Source organism: Chroicocephalus ridibundus, chromosome 16 (assembly GCF_963924245.1).
Source record: "Chroicocephalus ridibundus chromosome 16, bChrRid1.1, whole genome shotgun sequence".
In the NCBI taxonomy this organism is placed as follows: domain Eukaryota; kingdom Metazoa; phylum Chordata; class Aves; order Charadriiformes; family Laridae; genus Chroicocephalus; species Chroicocephalus ridibundus.
The window spans coordinates 10,065,392-10,089,087 of NC_086299.1; the positions used below are offsets into that span (position 1 = coordinate 10,065,392).

A 23,696-nucleotide genomic window follows, 5' to 3' on the forward strand; every position below is an offset into this window, starting at 1 on the left:
GTCTTTTTTGTCCCCATTGGCCACTGACTGGGGGCAGAGGGAGAAGAGGAGCGGGAAGAGGTTCAACCAGAGCTTTCTTCTCGCTCACCTTTGTCTCCAGAGAAACCAGGGAAGAGAAAGGTCGCAAGTCCGTCCAACTACAGAGCTTGGCAGGGGCTCAGGCTAAAATAGCCCCCGTTTGCAGTCTTTCATGCCGGCAATGTACTTTTAACAAAGATTTGCCTCTGCAGCAATCCACGGCAACTGTAATTCCCTCCTCTTCCAGGAGGAGAAAGCTGCGGCCAGGAGGAGAAAGGACACACAAAGCGGGGCCTGGAATCTAGTTTCACTTTATTTTAGCAAACTGCATGTTCGTCACTTATCAACATCGCTACATTAGCAATTGTATAGCTCTCCAACTTCTCTTTAAAAAACGGTAAACAAGAGGTGACAAAACTCAGGCTCTTCATCTCTTAAAAACATTTGAAAGTTGGATTCAAGAAGACTTTTATATATTTTGGTTTTAAGGTAACAGATGTGGTGCGGAAACACTAATTGAAATCACCCGCCTAACGGAGAACTACCCCTTTTTGGAGCCCCTCTGGCATCAGACCATCAGTAGATGCTGCAGCCTCCGTCTACTGAAGATCTGACTCACCGTCAAACAAACCTCGCTGGTTCTGAAGGAGCCGAACGCGCCGCCTCCTCAGCCCGTCGCTCTAACGGCCCAGCAGAAAGAAGCACCTCCAGGACTCAGTGCAAGTGCTGTATGTACACTGCTTCTTCACAGAAGCGTTAAGGACCTCGTCGTGCAGGGGATCTAGGGAGGACTCTTCTGCCGTTGCACCTTCTCATTAAGAATCACATTCCCCCAATCATCCTGTTCCTGCTGTCTAAAGATATAAAGATCTTCTTTGACGAATTTTTTTAAAAGCCAACCCTCCCCCCCGAAACCCAAGAGGAACACCGTAAAATGTACAGATTATATATGTCTTAGAAAAGTCCTAAAATTATTGCAGAAACTAAAGATGACTTGTTCCAGGGGAGGGGCGGACACGAGGCACAGCATTGGGATCTAACAAACGCTCGGGTTGGTTTGACTTAGTTTTCAGCTTTTTCCCCCCATCATTCAGGAAAAAAAAAAAAAAAAAAAAAATATTACAGAAGTGTTTAAGCATCAGAACTAAAATACAAATGCACGTTGACTTATAAAACAAGATTGTGGATTTGACCATGGGATTCCCTGACAGTGGAAAAATTTTACTTTTTTGCCCGGAGAGATTTCCTCATGGTGGATTTGCCCTTGGCCGAGGGTTTCACTTCCTTCCTCCCGCTGGCTGCTGGTTTCTTGGAAGAGCTGCCACCAGAGGGTTTCTTGATGGCTGAGGCTGCTGGTTTGGCTTTCTTCGCGGGGGTTTTGACCTTGGGAGGGGGCTTTGCTTTCCCCCGGTGGGCCGCGGGGGTTTTTCTTGGCTTGGGTTTGGACTCCCTTCGCTTCATCGGAGGGGCCCTGCTCCGTGATTTTGGAGGCGGCCTCTTCTGCATCCTGTCAGAGAGAGAGAGACGGCACAAGATCTCAGTGGAGGTGCAAATGCTACCCAGAGCCGAGCTGCTGTCGTCAATTTGCATAAACGAAGCAGATCTTGGCATCCTTGTTCTTTACCACGGATGTTCCTTTATGCAGCAGTACATTTCATTAGCTAAATCCCAAAGAGCAAGAACTCCTCTGGTGGATCTTGCCACGCTAAGCACTTCTCAATCCCCACAGCGCCCTGCCAGCGAGGTTTGCAGCTCCTTCATTAGGCATATAAATGTACAAATAACGGCAATGAATCAAAGCCAATTGTCAGAACAATTAGAGACCTAAGCACTATCTCCCCTCTCTAAATGGAATTTTATTACTTAACGAACAACACTTAGCTTAAATCCACATTCTGAGTAAGGCAGGTTTCATATCTGGCTACAGAACTGCAAATTATGCTGTAGGGAAAAGTTTTCATAAGGAAACACTTAATAAATACAAAAAGTCCCATGTGAAACGTCACGCTTTGGGTAAAGCACAAAAGGCACAGGGGAGACTAAAGGGCGATACAAAGAATTAATACAGGCTCTCCTCTCATCTGGAGGAAAAAGAGGTTAGCTTCAAATTACGGAACAGGGGAGATCGGTATCTCCAGAGCAAGGCACTGCTTCTGCACACACCTCCCGGAGAAGTCCTGATCCTGACAGTGCCCCAGGAATTCAACCATAATTAGAAACAACTTCTTCCAACACCTCCTGAGCAACAGCCTTGTGGATAAATAACCACACCACGAGACAAACCTGGGCACTCTACAGCCGTGACAGTCACTTTTATTTCATCCAACGGAGCCCATTTATCTCTCATGCTGCCTTACCTCTTCTTTGGTGGTGGCTCTTCCTCCTCAGACTCTTCCTCTTCCGATTCTTCCTCCTCCTCAGATTCGTCCTCTTCTTCCTCATCAGATTCCTCGGAGTCCTCATCCTGCTGCTTCTCTGGGTAGAGCACATCTGGGCTACAAGAGGGTTCTTGTCAGAGTGTGACTGACTTCTAAGGACACGACCGGGGGGTCAGCAAGCCCTGGGTAACCCTGGCTCTCATCAGGCACTGCTGCCCACCCGCCTGTCAGGTTACAGCTCTGAGCCTAATCCAGAAATACCCGCACGACTTTGGTGTTTGCTGGCTAAACCCAATGTTATTTAATCTCTGCAATGGCAGAAGTGCGACAGCTTGTAAGTCCCCAGGAATGCCCCAGCCCTAAGCTATCCTTTCTCTGGTCCTCTTCCTCATTGCTCCTCCTGTGCAAACACAGGAAGGCAGACAAAGGGACAAGACCAGATTCAGTGACTCCGAACACAGGCTGAAGCCACTGAGGACTTTGTAGGTATGCAATAAAGGAAGGTGGGAAGCAGAGACTTTATTGACTAGGCTGCCAGTTGGCTCTTCGTGGGACACTAAGTCACCATCCCTGGGCTCTACGCGGCCCAGCACAATATACGCTCACAGCAGGGGAAGAAAGGCTGTTTTAGTCTCACAGTAGCTAATCTAGGTCATCTTCCCTCCTCCCGCCTCTCCTCCACATCAGCATTAAGAAAGGCAAACAGCTGGGTCCTACTCGTTATAAGCATCCTTGCGTTAAGAACAACACACTCTACCCGCTCATGCGAGTTTGTTTTAGCATGGAAACACTTAAATAGCCTCTGTCCTGCAAAAAAAAGCATCACAACAGAGCATCTGAGAATATCGAGCCCAATATTTTTATTGCCTTTAAAAGCTTCCCTTGCTAATGAAGTCAGCTTTACGTCCACTCGCAGTCAGACACCCAAGTAATGTCATTATCTAGAGCGAGGATGGGTGACAATGGTGTGGTGCACCAGTTATTAAACCCTCCACAAACTTCCCTGTGAAGGGCAGTGCTGAAATTCATGGGTTGACCCCCTATCCAGCTGATCTATGCAACACTTATCTCAAACATCATTTTACTGCCAAGCTCTTTACCTAGGGTAATAAGGGAAGCAAAGCTGAAAGGTTCCGCTGAAGCCCTTTCCAGAAATTTGCTCCATCCAGCCATTCTTCTCACATTTCTGCAGGGTTTTCTTTAGTAGATGCACTGCAGGGTGGGGAAAAAAAAATAAAAAAAAAATCAGAGAAAGGTTGTGTTACTATCTTTATCTACTTGTCTAACCTTACTGCTCTCTGCAGTGCCCTCTGAAATCAGAGCTGGAGAGTCAGGAGGAAGTCTCCTTTGCCCAGGACACCTGCAGAAGAATGAAACAGCACCGGAGACCCAAGACGCGTGAAGGCATCACCGCATGCTTCTTTCTGCACTCAGCAAAGAGCAACTGCTGCATGTAGGACCCGGCTAGACCACTGCATTTACAAGTTTTAGTACGTCTTATTTAAAAGGAAATCTGCTCGCAGGTAATTTTCAGAAAGAAGATACGAGTGTCCTGGTTTGAGGGACACAGGACTAATTTCCTCAACGCTGAGCCAGTATGTCTTTAAACGCTCCAAAGGAGAAGTCAAGAACAGTGCAGGTTATTGATGGCACGATCAAGGAATCCTCTTTATAAATGCATTCAACAGCGCCATGTAACTACTTCTGTCCAAACTTAACCCGAGCCTCAGCTTTCTTCAGCCTGTTCTCCAGAGTGCTTTTTAAAACAAGTCTTTACCCTCTTTTGCCCTCCTCGTGTTCTTAATTTCATACGTGGTGCATCTTTCCCCGTTCTGTGGTTTGTTTGGTTTTTTTGTTCTTTTTTTTTTTTTAAGGGAAAATATTTGGTCTTGAAATATGACAATGCACTTTTTATTCCAGTCTTCTGTTCCATCGTGCGCTGTGTAAGAATTGTAACCAAAACTGCGCAAGTAAAGGGGATCTTTGTCTCTGGCCAAGGGATGAGGTTTTTAGTCAGTTCAAAACCATTTTCAGCTGGAATTAGAGGGACCATTTACATATTTAGCTCCCTCCAAACCAAGGGAAAAAGCAAGGCCTGCCCTCAAGCACGTTCCAAAGAGGTTCACTTGAGAAATGGAAAGAGAAAAATACGAAGAAACACACTGGCTAAACTGTCTTCTGAATCTCTTCTGTACGATTAATGAAAAGGTATTCGCTCCAACACTCCTGCAACAGGCTTTTATCAAGAACTGACATTTCACATCAAGAGAATCATTTGGGACAGCGCCACACCTTCACCAGCCTACAGCCTACCTCTGCCAAAATGTTTTAATTTGAATGGTTGTCCTGGGTTGAGCGACACAGGACTGATTTCTCTTCTAATGCTGGGGAAAACCCCACTTTTGGAAGACTCTAATGTCTGAATTTGGGGAAAATATTTACTTTATAGCCAGCTAAGCTATGTGGGATTCAAGGTCTCAGTGTTCTTGAGCCTTGTCAGGTGCAGAGATGAGGAGGAACAAAGCCTGGGCGTTTGACCCAGGCTGGCCAACAGGATTATTTCATACCATGAACACCACATTCAATGTAAATTAGAAAATTTGCTGAGGAGTTCTCTTTCTCCCTTGATGGCGGCGGTCCAGAGAACTCCTTGCCCCGGATCCTGGAGCCCTGAGCCTTTCCCTTCCTCCTGAAACTGTAGCACTCGCAGCGTCCCACATTTGCTGTCCCCTGCTGGGAGTGCACAGCTTCCTAATGATAGAGTGGGCTGAGTATAATCCTTGTATATTTTATATTGTTATCGGGATCAATACTGGTTCTTTAGTATTATTGTTAATTATTTAGTCTTATCCTATTAAATCTATTTATATTTCAACCCTCGTGTTGCCTTGCTTTCCTTGATTCCCCTTTCCGGTTGGGGAAGGGTCATCGGGTGATAGACTAATTGTCTAAATGACAATAAATTGTCATGGGTTTTATCAAACCACAACCCTGGCACTGGAAGAGCTTGCACAGCTAATTGAGTTGACTGTATCCATTAAATTACTAGCGTTGCAACATTAGAATCATCATAGTTCAAGAACTCTTTAAAAACCCCACGCTTTTATAAACAGGAGCAACACATAAAACATAAGGCTGTTTTTACTCTGGGTACCAAAAATCAATAGCAGCACGTAAAGGATTTGACTCCACTCGAGTCTAGTTATAAGTACGAGGCTTTGCAGTCCATACCTGCCTGCTTTTACATCTCACCAAATCTTCCTCCAGTTGCTCTTAAAACAGAGCAGAGATCATCAAAAATCCTTTTATGTAACGGAAGGAGAAAGAAAACAACAGATTGCAAGCTGAAATTTCCTTATCCAACCTGCAAGACTGACAAGCACTAGAAGCTGGCTAAACACAGGCCTCTAAGGACCAGGGCAATTTCCAGCGGTCCTGAAAATAAATCATGCGAGGGCTTAGTAAGCCTGAAAACTCTCTTCCCTGCCCCAAGATTAAGAAGTCACACTTGACATCAGTCTCTAATCGGCAGAAGGCCTCAGGCAACTTCCTTAGCCCACAGTGAGCAAGGGAACCTGTGCTCTTCTATCTGTCAATAAGCCCCGAATCACACAGCAGTGCTGATGCCGTGCTTCTGCTCCAGGTGAAGCGTGTGGGATCAGCAGTCTCCTCTCCGGCCCCACGTCCTGAGAAATGGCACCAGCACCATTAAACCACAGTAACAAATTGATCTACTTTTAGGCCTGACTCTAGCAGAGACGGCTGCGAGCTCATCCTGCTTCAAATGACCTCCAGCCTCAGTTAAACAACTGCACAGGGGCTCAGACCAAATAATGCAAATAAGCCATTAGAAAATCTGTTAGTATTGCTCTTGCTAATGCAAAAGTCAAAACAGACATTAATGTAATTCCTGGGAACAAAGACATGCCAAATCTCTTTCCAAATATAACAGGATTAGTTTCTCTACTCACTTGCTTGACCTTTTAAAATAAGAGCCAAAGAAGGACCTCAAACAAATCAGCAAGAGTGATTTTTATTTTTTTTTTTAGAGTTAGACTATGCAACTTGTCTAAATAAAAAGCAACTAGGAACTGTGTTTATGCCAAGCTGTAGGCTTTCGAAATAGAGACAGATCAAATCAACTTGGTGATTTAAAAACAATAAATTACTTGAATGCTATTCCTCCTTCCTGTGAACATGCTACAGACAAGAGAAACATGCATTATGTCTCAGAAACTAGCCTTTGTCAGGCTTGAAAGGAACTAATGGGAATTAAAAACACTGAGCATCTCTGCAGCACAAAGAGCCGTGCAGCTGTCATTTCCCCAGCAGGCTCAACGGAATAGCTGAAAGGTGATGCACAGCCACATCTGCAGCTGCAGGACTCTCTTTCAGCATGTAAAAGAGAAGCGTTAGGCAGATCGATACTTTACCCTGGAAGTTGGAGTTGGTCCCTGGGTGGTTTTCCAGGATATACTTCTTCAGCGCTGTGGTGGAGCAGGTCTTCGGTTCGTTCATGGCCGCAATTGCAGACAGGATGGCGTCTTCCATCAGAGTCCCACCCAGCAGGGGCTTCTCCCCTGATTTCTTCAGCTATTTTCCAAGGAGGAAGAGAAAAGCATCAAGACAAAATTCTCCCAAACCAGGTCAGGACAAGCTCCTCTGCACCAGGTGGGTCGGCGCTCCTGCATTAGCACAGATACGTTTTATATTAAAACACTGCACAGGGAACGCTGCTCTCTCAGCTTTAACTGGGAGGAGAGGCCTATTCAGTCAACTGGCCTGGAGTGCTTTTTATCAGTAACACATTGTCCTAGTCCCCAAATACACGGCAAGGATGTGGGAATCTAAGGGCCTATCACTTAGGGAAGGAAATCAATCAGATCTTCCTCCATCCCACAGACCAAATGTACCCAGGAGACTTCTATGGCACAGACACAAGGAAAAGACGTTGCAGGCATCTGGGGTACCTACTGCACTCGGAATTAGTGATGGAAAGGAACGCTTACCCCACCATCTCCCCTACTGTGCTAGTGAGTCAGAGCTGAAGCAGCATGTGGAACACGCTAAGCAAGGAAGGCAGGGGGGTCTGCTCCAGAAATGTAGACCAAGAGGAGAATAAGAGTCCTACTGCTTCAGAGTTTGACAACTCCTGAATGTGACAAGCTGCTAAAGAAAAGTGTACCCAATAAAACTTGGGGGGTAGTGGGGGGGAGAGGGCGCGTTAACTTATATCCAAGGCTTGTGGTCAGTACAGTCAACAAAACAAGATGAACTCTGGTTCTGACCTGGAATGTCCCAGACGCTCCCTTCCCTGTGATCTGCTCTAACTGGCCCTTCTCTACAGCTCTCTGCAGGGCATTCTTCAAGAGCTGGGGTCTGAAACACAGGAGGATAAAGCTTTACTGACACACACTGACAGCTTAAAAAACAAACAGAGAAACAACACTTTATACGGAGTGTGAGCAGAGCAGTACTTACAAGTGGTATCTGCCTACATACAGACATTTTAAATGGAGATCTGTCAGCAAGCGCGGATTACATGAGAAGAACAATGTACGTTAGCGGAAATTCAACTGCAACGCTTTCTCAGTGTCACTGCGTATCCAGAAACAGACGAGCTTCGCTTGGAAGGATTTACTCATTTCGAAAAGCACATTTGGACTCGGTGGGCAATGAGTCAGTCAGCTCGTAGACAAACAAGGGACCGAGTACAAGCCCCTGTAAGAGGTGACGCACAGGGTTTTCCTTGATTTGCTTCCTCCCCAAGCCCTGACCCGCTCCGAATGGTCAAACTTAAAGATTCCTGTAAGCGTGTGCCAGTTAAAGCATGCAGAACCAAGGGGGACAATATCCCAAGGAGAGACCTTTCACATTCACGCCAGCTGAAGGGCTCTAGTTTTTGGTTAAGAGTGGAGCTGCACAGAGCTATGCTGATGTCGGCGTCAGAAACAAAGATTGGGTGTGGAGGGATGCAGAGAAAGGCAGAGCTTCTCCTCAACCTTTCCTGCAGGCTCCGCAATGCAGAGCACCACCTGTCTGCTGTCTGCCGAAATACTGAACCGAAATCACCGTGAAGGGAGGCAAAGCCAGAAGGCGGCCGTGTTTCACTGCTCCTCTGCAGCTCTGCTTGCAAAAGCGTACTCCTGCACCTACCTTATATCTACTTTGAGTTTGGGGTAATACTGAGACACATATTTCTTGATCAGGCTGTAAGAAGCTTCCTTCGGCTCACAAAGGCGGGTGAAAGCCAGCGGCAGGATATCTTCCAGCTTGACTTGTTGCTCTGCAGTTGGAGCGGAAGTGCTTTTCTGAAACACACATACTTTTACGCATCAGTGGGGCCTAAAACTCTGGGTTTTCTGATCCAACAATGCAGAGGTGGGGAGAAGTGCTCCTGACACTGGCCACAGATCTGGAAAATCAATTCTGTAAGGCAGCTCTTTAAATTAACAATTTTAATAGTTTAGCAGTTTAAGCAAAATCAAGCAAATTTGGTTGGAATTTTCATAGGAGTCTTAGGAAAGTTTTACAAACATAAACTGCTGAGTATTTAACAATATCTGTATTTTTAATGGTTTCCTTCGTCTTCTATAGACATTTTCCTCTGCTACCCTTCAATGAGACAGGTGAAAGCGATTCACGCTGACATGTAACACAAAAACCAATGGCAAGACCTGTTTACACAGGTCAGATCTTCCCAAAACTGAACAGGCAAACAGGAGTGCATTTTCTTTTTTTCAGATGACAGAATGAAACCTTGATTGAAGCCAACACTCCCTTCTGAATTTTCCTCCGTCCCTTTGTTACTGCGAGGAAGAGATGATTAGGAAAAAAATGTCCTGTCCTTTACACAGAAAAGAGTGGGGAAATGTGCTGAAGTTTAACGATTTTGATGCTGAACAGCAGCTTTGCTAACGGTCAAATGGGTGAGGGTGCTGCTCACCCAGACAGCTGCTCTGCTGCTAGCTGAATTCACTGAAAACAAAAGCAAGCTATTCGTTTTGCAGCAACACAGAGAAAGTAACTAGGAACAAAGACACTGATATGCTGCAGACAAGAAAAGCGATGTGTTAGCAGTTATCAGGTGCCTTGCTCAAACTTCTTGTGGAGCCAGTGAGCTCTATTTAAAAAGAAGTTACCCTGCAATTAGTTTCTTTCAGTGCCCTAGTACCAAGTGTGTCGCTCTTTCCTTCAGTTCTAGGACTTTTGGTCTCCCCAGCAGCCAAGAGATAAGCACCAAGGCCTTACAATACTCCCTGGGTTCACCCGTCTAAGCTGCAAGCGGATCGGCAATTCCAGCTAAGCATTTTGTAACTGCGGTGTTAGAAATGTGTTTCATACACCCAGGGCAGCAGGGAGTGGAGAACAGCGGTGCTGGAACCATGACTAATTGTGAGGACTAGGCTAAAAAAAAAAACAAAAAACAAAAAACAACACATCCCATTTTACTACCTCGGAACAATATACACCCAACATTAGCAGCTTGCTTCCAGAAGCCTTAGGACATTTTCTTCTTCCTCGCTCTGCCCTCCCAGCTGATGGAAAAATGTTCATCTGACAGTCCTGAAGACTGAAGTCTTCCATTTATCCATGCAATAGATATAACAGTAAAAGCAGTAGCATAAAGCTTTCTTGCAATACTCGAGAGGCATCTCTCTCTCTACCAGGTAAAGACAGAAAAGGAATTTCACGGTTATTCAGTTTTCTTCCTCTGAACCAAACCCTAGGGGTTTAATGTAAACATTTAAAGATTTTCATTATTCTACTTGGTTTTAATTTCTCAAACGAGCTGTCTGATTCTGATTTTAGTGGAACGAGCATTTCAATTACTGCATTTAGCGAGGGAAAGTACAGCAAGGAGGAGAAAACTCTTTGGGTTGAGAGGAGGAGAATACTGTTTGGGTTTAGGTTAGGCTGCATTTTGCAAGATACATGTGTTTCAGTGCAAGATTTTTCGGAGTATTGTTTAAAATGGTCCATCTTACCTTTCTGTCTCTGGCTTTTGGAACAGTTTTTCCTGCACTAGACACCACCACAAAGCTCCCAGAAGCTCCCTTTCCCTTCACCTAGTTCAAAAGAAAGCCCATTTCAGTCTTTAACAAAGTAACTCCGAGTGATAACAACCTGAAAGAGACTAGCTGACGCCATTAGGCAGATTTTGAATGCACCGTCACCACCCTGGCAATGGGCTGTTGTGGCAGAGGCCCGATTTGAACGCACTGAAACTTCAGTAAGATCAGAAACTACAGTGAGACGTTAGTAACACACTCTGCTGTCCTGACCAGGAGACCCTAACAGATACCGCAGGCATAAATTACAGTGCTAAAGGAAACATGCTGCTGCAGAAGTGACGTTGCTGGACTCGGTTTGAAGACACATGCTGCTGCAATGCCATATGACACAACAACAAGAAACGGTCATAAACTGCCGTAAACAAAAGACAACCGTGCAAAGTATGTAATTGACAGAACAACGCTGAAATTCTGTTAGTGTCTAACAAAGTGGAGACAGAGGTTGATTAAGCTCCCCAAGGGAGAACGTGATTACCCCAGAGACCCGCTAACGGAGTTTAAGAAACTCCTGTGTAGCTCAGCCCTACCAGCTCCACTGCTGCTCCACAAAGCAACTCTTACCTGTCTAATGAGTCCCCTCTCCAGCTCCCTTTTCAACGCTTGCTTTAGAAGATAGCCTCTCCGCTCAAGCTCCAGGGAAGGGTATTTGTGGATGATGTATTTACGTATTGCAACGACTGATGCACCACTCTTTTGAAAGCACGCCTGAAAGAGAAGCAAAAAATTAGTAGAAACCACCTGCACTGAAATTATCTTGCTGTGGGACTGGAAGAACAGAGACTGAACTGATGCATACAGACCAGCACATCGGCACAGGATGCCAGGGCTGGCCTTTTCCCCACAATGACTCAAGAGTATAAAATATGACTAACAAAATAGTTAATTTTCCCCTTCAGGGTAGCTGAGGAGCAGACAACACAAAAGCAGCACAGCAGGTGCGTATCAACTACTCCCCTATTCTGAACTACTTACCTGTAACGCCTTAAACACTGCATGCTACTACAAAATACAGTCACTTTTTGGCAAACCAACACTATACAACCAGTAAGTAATTTTACTAATGTCAGATAGAGTAATCATTAAGTCAGAACAAGTTGCCAATTATTATTTTTTTTTAAGAAGACAGAGGATTGACGTTAGTAAACTAGTAAAAAACCTAAGTTGAAGTTCATATTTTGACGATAAAGCAGCTGGAAAGGCCATCTTGCAATTAAGGCTGGTGGAGTCCAGGCTTCCTGTGAAGGCAACGTGCGTGAACCAAGCCTCGAGGGGAGAGCAGCAGTTTTGCACTGCAACTACTACAGCACAACCAGGGGGGATAGAGCAAACCAAGACCGACACCGCTTTGGAATGCTAGTTTACAGTATCTCCATCTGTCCTGAATTAGAATAAGTTAACGCTGAAAAAAGCACGTAACAAATAGATGGATTAATCAAGGTAAATCAAGTTAAACATGGCTAGAAGGCTCGCCAAATTAAACGATGACAGCAATCAACCACATTATGTCATCATAGCTGTTTCTAATAACGCAATTAGGGAGGGGAACAAATTCTAAACAAAGAAATAAAGCTACAGGGCTGCCTCATCGTCATGGACTCACATATCAGCTCCATGGACTTTCAGGCAGAAGCATACACGTCTTATGCAGTAACTTTCCTGCTAACAGACAGCACTGTCATCTGTACCATCAGCAAGCTGAAATTGTGGATTTTAGGAGCACAAATTATTCTGCTTTGTGACAGATGAACAAAAGAAACATTTGTCTCCTGCTTACCCTGATAGCCTCAGTTAAAATAGCATCCATTTTGGGACGTGAGGTGGCAGCCATCTGAGTCTGCTTCTGTGCCCTAGCTAGCTGGCTAGCAGAAAGAGTAGCCCACGCAGGAATGGTCTTTTTCACCTTCTTCTCCTTTTCCTTAGACTGATCCTTCTCACTTAGGAAAAATACAAAGCAATGGTAAGACAAATGACACTGTAAAACACGGCAACAAGCAGAACGACAATTAAAAAAAAAAGGCACAGAACATCTGACACTGAAAATAATTTAAAGAACATTTTCTATTAGACAAAAGAGACCCTATCTTGATATTCAGCCTCACACGCTTTCTAGAACAGCAGCTACACTTGATTGGTAGCTCCTTCCCAAGACATATGAGCACCTTTTAAAGGGATCCATCCTATTTTCCCCATCTCTTTTCTATCTGTAGAACCTGACTTTCTTCTGAATCCTACCCAAATTCCTGAATTCAGCACTAAGCAAGCCTTACTCCTTTTTGGTTTCTTCTGAGGACTTTGTTTCCCCCTTCCCTTCATTCTCAGGTTCCTTTGGCTGTTCTGCTTCATTGGATGCAGCAGGCAGGGTTTCACTCTCTTGTTCTTCTCCAACAGAGGCAGACTCCTCAGAAGTTACTTCCGCATCTAGAAGATACGAAAACGCATCAAGTTACAGCCTAAAACTAGCCTCTATTCAGAGGGTGGAAAAAAAAAAAAGCTTAAGAACACCCACTCAAAATCATTTCCCACCAGACAATTTCTTTTCTCTAATTTAAACATAACTTAAGAAATGAACGAAATTAGTGAAAGAGCTTCGAAAAGGTGTAATCAGCCACCAAATGCCAGAAGAACTTTGAGCAACACCATGTAGCATTTTTACAATGAACTAATTCCCCCAGTCTTTTCCTCTTAACCACAGCAGTTACTGTTACACTCATCCCTCATCAGAGACACTGGGGCGGGGAAATCAGTACCATGAAACACCAAGATTTTCCCCTATGTTGTGGTTTATGCGTTTTTCACTCAGAAAGGTACAAAACCATACATCTCTACATGAAATTTGGACAGATACATACAAGCAGCTTTGTTTACGACCAACTCGTCGTCAAACACCTCTGTTTCTGCACCTGAGGGATTTTAAGCTTCAATGACATTTTTCCAGACTTGGCAAAGCTTTAGATCACACGTGCATTTGCAGAAACACTTGTCTATTAGCAGGATCAAATCCAGTCAGAATTTAACTCACCAAGCAAATTAACTCCAGTACATTTAGCTGAGAACGGGCCTTAGAGACTGCGCTGCCTGCTAGATAAGATGCGTATAAAGTGCCATTACCCACTTTTTGGATAAAGAGCTGTCTACTGTGACTGCTCCACGCATTAGACAGTTTCTCTATCTTTGAGAACAAGCTTAAGCACTCCTGCCACATTCTCCTGTGTTTTCCTACGTTTTCCCACAAAGGCATCATGCATTTAAAATATGCAGTGTATTAATAGTTAGTTTCATACGTACTTTATTTATTTGTGACACCAAAGAGGACAAAGTCTAAGGTCTCTAACTTCTGTTAGTGAAACTAACAGAATACAATACTGAAATGACACATTCTGAGAAACTGCGGTAAAGCTGCTAAGACCAGACATTAATATCAGACTAGATTTTATGACACGTTGTGGTAAAATCCTTTTGTTCAGGAAAAGAAAGAAAAAAAATTAAATACTTTGTTTTTCCACTCATCAACTCTACCTTTTGATCTTAACCCATCTTCCTGACACTACTGAAACTTCACAGTTTCTACCTTTACTCTAAAGGATGCACAAATTTAAAAGGGACTATATTTAGCTGTATTTTCATGTCTGGAGTGTCAGGGCTTTGCCACAGAATATGAAGGACAAAACAATTGGGCTCAGACTGAAGACAGTGGCTGCAAAATACAACTTCCCAATAACTCAGGAAACGGCTGTGAAAAGAAGCTAAGCATTCGTAACATTTTAATCACAGCAGTAAGGTTTTTTTCAGGAGTTTTGGAACACATCCCTATGTTTGGATATACATTAGCAACTCACTATAGGACTATTACCGTACCTGCTTTGACCTCTTCACCTTCAGCAGGTTTGCTTTTGGGAGGAGTTTCCCGGGAAGAGTTATTCACTGAGCGACGGATCGGCATCGTGTCGTCTTCAACTTTCTAGAAAAAGTATACAAAAATCAGTACCGATACTGGAAAGAATCGGAAAGTTTTTGAAACGGGATTAAAGTAAATCAAAGCAGCATATGTAGAAATATTCCGGTTACATTTGGATTTTTCAGAATTTTAGAAGACAGTAACCCTCAAACCTGCTTCTTTAAAGCATACTTGGAGAGGATAGTTTCACGTTTTACAATTATAGAAGAAATAATTTCTTTTCAATTCCAAATTAAATGAGATGACCATTTGAGGATTTTGACAAATACGTCATCTCAGGCAAAGCAGGGAAGGGGAAGGAGAGCACGTATGGGGTTTATTAGACTCCCAATTGAGTTTCCTACAAGCAGGGGAGAAAGAGTACCAAGTAACCTTCAGCAGGACTGGAAGTCAAGGACTGATCCAAGGGCAAGCTTGGAGAATGGGCCAGCCCCTACCTCACTTAACTTGTCCGTGTGGATCAGCTGAGCTCCCGTTAAGAGTGGAAGCGCCTTATGATGCACGGGTTCAGCTTCAGACAGATCAGTCGCCATTTAAATTAATTTCTAGCCCCAAGTGCAGGTAACACTGTGGAGCCCCAGGTTTTAACCCCAAGGACTTTTTCCTAATGGTTTTCACAGTGCAGTGAGGAGTCAACCTAAAGTACAGAAGAGATGTGGTGTGAAAATTAACAAAACAAAAACATCTATGTCCATGTATCTAACAAACTAAAGACTAAAAAGAAAAGAAAGACAAATGACTTACAGCTTATGACTAACATAACTGACAATCAACACTTGCATTCAACAAAGACGCTAAAACATGTATGCAAACTTGAGCGCTATGGATGTAGCGGAAATGGTAAAGGTATAAGCCAGAACTGCAGCCTGCTCCATTAAAACATATCTGAAAGAACAAAAAGGCTCTTTAAATTAACAGAAAGCATTAACAAAAAGCAGAAATTGCACTGTGCCTAAAGTAAGGCATTGAGGTAACCAGTAAGTCATTGACTTTGGGTAAAAGCAGGAGCTGACACATTGATCCAGCTTCTATCAGCCTAAGGAATTAAATCTGTTAGGCAGAAAATACACACACTGGGGACCCGAACCGTGCCCCTCCCAAACTAAACCCCATGCAATTTAGCGAAAAGAAGGAGTCCTTGAACAAGAAAATAACCATCAGCACAGCAGTCTCCATACCTTCTACAAAAAAATTAAAGCTTTACAAAACTCTCCTCCAAACACATGCAGCATCATGGATGCTGAATGGGTTAAGCATAGTTTAACCTTTCTTACCTGCTGCCCACCCGCCTGCGTCAGCCTCTCCTAAGGAGAGGTGCTCTGCTATTTCCATCGCAAAATACAGGGTTCACTTGCTCATTCACTTCCTCTTCTCAGCACCCCCTTTCAAAACCTCAAAAGAAAAGCCTCACCTCTAGCGCACCAGGGCTGGACCCGGTCTCCCTGGTTCCATCCAAAGGATCAAGCTCCAGACTGCCCTCTTCCCTTCCTTACAGATAAACAGCCAAACGCTCCCCATTTCTACCTGTTCTGTCTGTTTTCTTTCGCTCGGACAAGAAGGCAGACACTTACCACAGATTTTCACTTCTAAGAGGTATTCCCCCAGCCTGAGTGTCCTCCTCTTGAACGGAGACCTAACATGACTCCTGGCATGGTTTTCAAAATGACTTTCACCAGTTTCAGCATTTTGCACTGCATTCTCCATTGCAGGGATGGATGCTCCGTACCACATCAATACCACCTCCATTACTCCGTATTTTTGCCAAAAAATATAGTCCTCTTATTACTCAGCAGTGGGGACTCCTCATCGATTGGAGGGACTTTCTCTACCTCAGTTATTTTCCCAGGCAAACCAAACCCCAGCTCATCTGCATGGAGCATTTTTGTTAAATCTCCAAGCTGTGTAGGTAGTTTCCATTCCGAAACCAGTGGCAGTGAAGGAAGAGTCAAGGGGAATGCGCGTTAAGATACAATGGTTCCCAAGGACTGGTGACGCAAGAGGCTACATCATTGTACCTACAACACCTCCTCCCCAAATAATAAACTGAAAAATTAATAAGCTGAATGCACTGCTGGTGCAGGTGGGTGCAGTGTCACACCAGCTGCACACACCTACGGCACAACTGACCAAGAGACTTTCCTTTCAGTCTGATGGCAGGAGGACTAGAGACATGGCTAGGCAGCATTTCCACGGGAGATGCTCTAGAAGACAGACATCTAGCTGGCCATCTTCAAAACACAGCGCTTCTGACAGCTAAAGACAGTCAATCCGCTTCTGCAACATCTACAACTTCTCCTTTGACACCGAACAGTCATGCTGAAAAATGGCAGCGAACTAGCCCTGCCTCTGCACCAGTAGAAGCAAACAAGTGCAACAGAGACAGATATCCTCTTCTGAGACAAAACAGAAAAATCAAACCACACTACAAGCCAAAACTAAAATAAATGAGATGAGTGAAGATTTCTTATGAAATTTCAGCATGGGAAAAAAATACCAATGGCCAATTACAACATAGAAACTACAGCCCAGCACTTCTTTTTTTTTTTTTTCTTCTGTTTTATGGGATCGTCCTCCCTTAAGCGTGGAAAGTGAGAGGAAAAATTAAAAATTTTCACCTGGCCTCGGCTCAGCATCAAGCATTTTTTTTTTTTTTTTTTTTTTTTTTCTAAGAAGCATAGCCTGAAGCCCTTCAAAAAATGCCAGCATTTTGAAATGAGTCCTAAAATAACCAATAACAGATCCATCCTCAGGGAAATCAGCTGGGGGCTACAAAAGACATTTTCCCTGGGATTACTAAAACATACATACAAGCATGCACTCTGGCTGACCTGGTCCTGGGTTTTATTTATTTTTAAACTGTGTGACCTGCATGTCACACACATGAAAACACAGTACTCCCAACTTTGACTTAAAATTCCCCAAGTTCTAAAAAACCCTTTTGTTAAGATCACAGTATAAACTACTTGAGTCTTTGCTCTCAAGAGTGAAACTTAACACAGCACAATTCATAACTTCAGTGCCAACAATACACGCAAATAAGTCATCATCCAGCAGAAATTCAGAGTGCCCCAAACAGGAGCTTGCTGATTCCCTCCCATTCCCAACCCAACTCCTGCTCAAAACGCCACGGGAATCAAAGAAGCAGGAGGATAATCACCTACTGACTTCAAAGCACCCATATTCAAGGGGCAAAGTCACAAGCATCACCTTGCGAAAGCATCACAGCTCAAGGACTACTTTTGCTCGGCCAATTTCTTTCCGAAGAAGGATCAAAAGTAGTTTCCTGGACTGGGTGTGAAACGTCAACTACAAACAAGACTGAATTTAGTTTCTTAAAAAGATAAAGCAAAAGACTAGAAGGTTTTGCTACAGCAATGCAGAAAAACTCTCATCCCCCTCCAAATAAAACAGAAGATTTACTTAAATGAAAAATCAAGTCACCCAAGCCAACTGCTACCTGGACACCCTATGTATGAGATACGAAGACATCTTTAAATGCGTACCACCATTGCAAGCATCGCTTTTAATAATAAGCAACTGGAAAGTAATAACTGTATTTTGCATTTACACAAATGTCAAACAAACAAATATTGTGCTTAGAAAGACGGAAGAGGCCATCAATTGAGGGTGCAGGTTCTCAAGGTGGTTGTTCAGTAACTCTCGCGTACACATAGATCTAATGGATTGTCAGAAAAAAAAAAAAAAAAAATCACACCAGCAATGAAACAAACATCAGGATACCAACCTTTACAAAAAGCTGCTTGAAAGTACAGATAGGAACTCCTCACACTCATTTTCCTATGTGTCATTTGAAGTGCAGGTTCGCAGGTTCCCCAACTATCACGAACTAGTCATTTCAAAGCTGGTAATCCAGCGAGGAGCTGATAAGCAACAAAACCCCCCAGCTTTCTGGATTTCTAGATGAGCAGGAATGGTCGACAGTATCCAGTCTCCCAGCTCAGGGAGCAGCCACTAATGGAAGGCCCAGTCAAAGGTACAGGTCCATGAACTATTATGAAAAAAATATACCAATCTCCTCCTAAGTTATCAACGCATCATTAGGAAAAAAGCCACGAAGGGAGGCTTCAGGTGAGACACACACATTCTGGATAATATTTCAGAAGAGTGGAGTCCCCCACCAATGTAAGAGACACAAGAATGTGCATGAAAAAAAATAAATTAATTTGAAGCACAGTTTGGATGAGTCCTTGAATTTCTACTGATTTGCCAGCTTATCTCAGACTTCCATCTCATTCAAGAGAAAATATTTCAGGATAAAGTCAGGTCTTGATCATGGCAAGCCAACTGTCACGCTGGTAGAAATACCAAGACACAAGGACTCGGGGTAGGGTGTACGGGCTGAGCAGACTGAAAACAAATATGCAACGGAAAAATGAGAAAGCATATCCAATCCTGTGCCCTTAAGGGTGTCCACTTACTGTTACATGACACGTACTCCGGTGATTGATGTGCTCTTAGACACGACTTGGAATACTGTACATGACATGGGTCTAGAAATCGGGTCAAAAAGGGCTAGAAAAAAGTTTTTATGTTCTTGCAGACTTAGGTCAGGGTGTCAAGGGATATAAAACTGCCAACCTTACAAGCAACGGAAGCAAGAATGACTGTTCATTATCAGAAAGGCTTAAAAAGTAAAGTAATTGTATTTTAAAAACAGGCTATAGATTATTGTGCAATTAACTATTACTATATAGTGCTGTCCTGAGCGGAAAAGCATTTAAATGTCTCAGAAGCCGCAGAAAAAAAGCACAGGAAATGTTAATATTTTTGCAAATCCAAATAAAACATGCCAAAATATTACCTTCTAAATTGCAAGCTGGCCAACTTTTCCAAGACTTCTGGCCCTCTGAAATCCTCAAACCTCTCCCCTAAAAATCCAGCTCAGGTAGAAGGTGTCTTACCAAAACCCTCAATATTTACATTGTCACAGAACATAAACATCCAGCAACAACTTTGATACAAATTTGTGTTTTGTAAAATGTATCAGCTAGAAGTTCTCAGCGGATTGCCTTCTGCAGCCTGCTTCAAAGAAGTTCCAGCTCTTACTGATCTCTCTTTTGTTCTTGCAGTTCACCAAGATGCCTGCTGTCTTAAGTCAGACCAGTAGTATTAAGTCATTTAAAACCGCCTAAAAACGTGTAGACGAATAAAATATCTTACCGAATACAGAATACAAGTTAGTCCCCACTTCTAATCCTTATTTGGCAGCCTGCTTGGAAATTCACTCCCGTTTCCCATCTGGCTGAGCATTACTCCACAACTCGCATTCCCATTGCTTTTGCTGCCATTCAACAAGTTTTGGGCTAACTTTGTCCCGATCCTTACGGCCACCGCGCAGCATCGATTTCCTGGGAGGTGTCCTAGTTCAGCGGACTTTTCAATCGCCTGTCTCCTGATTAAGCTACAAGGGCTGTATTTGCAGCTCTCTCCCCGTTGAGTCTCCCAGAGATCCGTTACAGGCTATCTGAGCCCCACGCTGCTGCAAGCATTACAAACCATCTTGTTTCAATTAAAGAAGAATCGTGGTCCAATACAAAGATCCAATAGCTCACCACTTGCCAGGCAAGAAATACTTTGGCTTGACTAGCGTTACAGTTTCTATTTCCATCCACTCCTTCCCCACACAGTGTTAAGGGGGGGAACACCAAACCCCAAGTACATTAGGGTTCACGGGAGCACAGTGAAAACCTTTCACGCTTCTAGTTTCCAAACACATGCATTCCTACACACGGAGATCCAAATTTCTAAGTCTAAAGATACATTTTCATTTCAGGATAGCACTGAATTTGGACCTGCGACTCCAAACACCACGAATACAGCCTGACTTACACCTTGCCTATCCTGCTGCTCTGCTTTCACAGAGTAAAGCAAAGATTAAATACTGCCCCGTGCACGCACAGACGCTGCTTTCACTGGAAAAAAGAACAAAACAAAACAAAACGGCACATTACTACAGTGAGGTTGATGCTCTGCCTCGCAACCCGGGACCTAGCTCAGCGCCTCATCTCTGTTAGGGTATAATACTGAAACTCAAAGTCAGCTCAAGCTCAACAGATGTTTATTAAAATACACGTAACGACCCATGCCTCACCGCCATGATTCTTCACCACCAAGAATGACAGGTCAATGTAAAAACCACTACAGGTTTCAGATTCTTTCTCGATCAGTCTTTGACCTATACAGAAGACAGTAACAACAGATCATTTCCGTGGCCTGGATTATCTTCTTTTCCTATCCCCAGGAGTTTTTCTTCATATCCCCAGACACAGACAAAGCCAGGTGGCGTGCAACTTAAATTACGCCACTATTACACCTAGAAACATGCAAAAACTTCAGCTGAGGGATTAATAGGAAGCAGAATTTCTGCTTGCATAGCTGCCTAAAAATAATCCCTCTCAGCATGGATGCTCAGGATTGTGACAGTGAAAACCCCTGTGGGACAACAATTTTTGAACAAGCTTTGGCTCGTCTGGTCCATGATACAGATTCTCCATGTGCTGCCGCTGTCACAAGCGGCTATGGAATTCAATAGCCCATATTAGAAAGCAGAGAGTTCAGCTTTAAGTTTAGAACAGGTTTAGGTCACAAACTTAAAACTACTCCAACGTGAAAATCCACTGCTGAAAGTTTCATAGCCTTGGATGAAATATCTTTGTTCCAGGATCCAACATTATGAATTTTGACAAACCACTGACACCTGAATGAAAATTTAGGCTGCTAACATTACAGACCAGGGCACAAAACTCTTACAGGCAACATCCTCCTTGCTTAGATGGAATGAATTTAAAACCACTATGTAAACCCTCCTCCCAAACTATTACTTATTCAGCCATCACCTACTATTCTATAGGACAAAGCTATACATAATAAAAGGTATGATTTCCTTGCAGGCTATACAAAATCTACTCACACCTCGTATTAGAGTCCATCAACATAAAACTTCTTTTATTCTCCCTCATGGAAGTTAAAATCCTCACAACACCCTGGGTCACTTGTAACAGAACACTGACAAAAGATTTGCACATCAGTTTCTGTCGAAAGGGAAAACACCAAAAAAAAAAAAAAAAAAAAAGATATTCCGAAGACAAAAATAATTCAAGCAGCTGCTACCTGAGAAAAGTGCACGGTGCATTGAAGAGCTAATTATTTACATGCAGGTAAAGCAGAGAAAGGCTGCAAAAGCCAGTAGATGTTTTCAAGGCATGTACACCAAGTTCTTCCCCCTGAACAGAAATTACGTGGGGTTTTTTTTTCCCCCTACCATTCCTCATTTCCACACGTTTCCCACTCTACCCACCGATCTCTAAGTTCCTCCTGAGGAAGGTAAGTGCTCTCCTGCGCAGTCCATCAAAACACCTCTGTTCTTTAATTGAACGGAAGAGATCCTCACCAGTGGTGCCTTCCTCTCCTCTCATTCCCCCCACACATGCTGTTCTCACATGGACAAGCTCAATAGTACGACACTGTTTATAAACATGAGTACTTCTGAACCTTTCCCGCCTCAATAACAGAGCTGCTTGCCAAAGACTGTTGGCCAACTATTTCTTGAAGATGCTAAAAATACTATTTATGGTAAAAACAAACAAACAAACAAACAAACAAAATTCGCACGCTAGGAAATCAGAGTGCAACTATTACTCAAAAGGCCTGATAAGAACTGAGAAGTGACACGCTCGTTAACCCCGAAAAAAACTCAGCTGCCAAGTATGACTCCTGAAAAGAGTAACCTGTGAAATACCAGAGATAGGAGCAAACTGTCCGTCTCTGCTACACTTTAAAAGGAGCGAACACACCCACAACCCCACATTATCTAACTTTTCTTGTCCTGCAGCACAGGCTGAGCGGTCCCCTGTGCTTTGCAGACACCAGTGAATGCGAAAATAGTTAGAATACAGGCGGGAAGGCTTTATTCCAAACAGTGTCGCCGCTCTGGAGCTATCCTTGGGTAAGCTGGTGGAGCCCCTCTGGCCTGGCAAGAGCTGCTGAGATTTTGGTACGCTGCTCTTTCTCTCCTGAAGTTTTTGAAAGCTTTTAGCCCAAAACAGCAGTCTAGGCAATAAGGATAATGAAACTAGGAATGGCAGCCCCTCTGGAATAGTCCCATGCCAGACTGGAATTTAATAGCCTTCTCTGTGGAAAACCATGTGCAGTAAGCGGAGGAGGGTAATTAACATTCTTTAACCAGGCTGTGACCACCACAGGGTCTCGGGGAGGAACTCAGACGTGCCTCATAGTCTCACACTTAGGCCTGCATCCATCGCTGGCAGCGCCGAGGGGGACTCGGGGCTTCTTTTTGGCACAGTGGAGCCACACTGAAGTCTGGGACAGAGGTTTTCCTCGAGTGGCGACACTTCCCCGGCCTCCGATGAAGTGAGTTTGTGGAGGAAAAAAGCAACAACAAACAAACCCGCAACCAAAAGGCGGGAAGGCCACCGCGGGAGCTAAAGCACTTCCGAAGTTTATAAATAGCGATTATTTATTGTGTCGCACCCCTATCAGCCCCTTCCGCCGCCGGCCTTGCCCCCGCCGCCCGCGGCGGCCCCGCCGGTGTTCCCCAGGTGTCAGCGGGACGGGAGAGGCGGCTCTGACGCCCGCCACCTCCTTTGTGAGGGGGGCCGAGGGGGCCCGCACCCCGCCAGGCCCGGCCGAGGGGGCCCGCACCCCGCCAGGCCCGGCCGCACCGCTCGCAGGCCCCCGGAGGGCCGGGGCCGCCTCCTTGGGCCTGCACGGGGCCTGCACCCGGGTACGAGGCGGGGAAGGAGGGGAGGGCGGGGGGGCAGGCTGCGCTGCCCACCGCGACAGCCCCCGCGTCGCGACTCCTCACGACAGCCCCTCCCGAGGCCTGTCAGGGAGGGGGCGCGGCGCTGAGGGGAGTTCCCGCGCCCCTCCGCCAGGCCGCCCCCGCGCCTCGCCCCGCGGCCTACCGGGCCCCCCCGCTCCCCGTCTCCCCCCCCGCCGCGGCACCGGGGGTCACTCACCAGCAGGCCCGGCGGACACAAAGCGGCCCCTCTAATGGCGGCGGCGGCGGCGGGGGAACCGGCGGGGGGGGGGCGGCGGGGGGGGGGCCGGGGCAAAGGGGCGGGGGCGGGACCGCGGCGGGGGGGGTGTGGCGGCGGCGCGCGCTAGGGGGGGGCGGGCCGCGGCGGCGCCGCCGGCCAATGGGAGGCCGCGGGCATTTTTCGAACGCCGGCCCCCCCCCCCCCCCCACCTCCGCCTCCGCCTCCGCCTCCACGTCGCGCTGGGGAGGGG

The 23,696-nt window shown here is 45.0% G+C and overlaps 1 protein-coding gene across 6 annotated transcripts; it reads right to left on the reverse strand.

Moving 5' to 3' along the window:
* Nucleotides 1–313: 313 nt before the first annotated feature.
* On the reverse strand, nucleotides 314–23,559 carry HP1BP3 (heterochromatin protein 1 binding protein 3). Of its 6 annotated transcripts, XM_063353620.1 has the most exons (14): nucleotides 22,675–23,401; nucleotides 14,864–15,063; nucleotides 14,327–14,429; nucleotides 12,739–12,889; nucleotides 12,246–12,405; nucleotides 11,033–11,176; nucleotides 10,385–10,465; nucleotides 8,553–8,707; nucleotides 7,685–7,775; nucleotides 6,830–6,989; nucleotides 3,497–3,608; nucleotides 2,376–2,513; nucleotides 1,244–1,525; nucleotides 314–872 (listed from the first exon to the last, which is right to left on the reverse strand). In XM_063353620.1, exons 2-14 carry the CDS (start codon nucleotides 14,957–14,959, stop codon nucleotides 800–802), a joined length of 1,746 nt encoding a protein of 581 aa, XP_063209690.1. In that variant the 5' UTR covers nucleotides 14,960–15,063; nucleotides 22,675–23,401; the 3' UTR covers nucleotides 314–799. The 6 variants fall into 6 exon arrangements, with proteins under 6 accessions (XP_063209690.1, XP_063209685.1, XP_063209686.1 ...); XM_063353615.1 differs by lacking the exon at nucleotides 22,675–23,401 and adding an exon at nucleotides 23,426–23,517 and having other exon boundaries at nucleotides 314–1,525; XM_063353616.1 differs by having other exon boundaries at nucleotides 314–1,525; nucleotides 22,675–23,400.
* Between the last annotated feature and the right edge of the window lie 137 nt (nucleotides 23,560–23,696).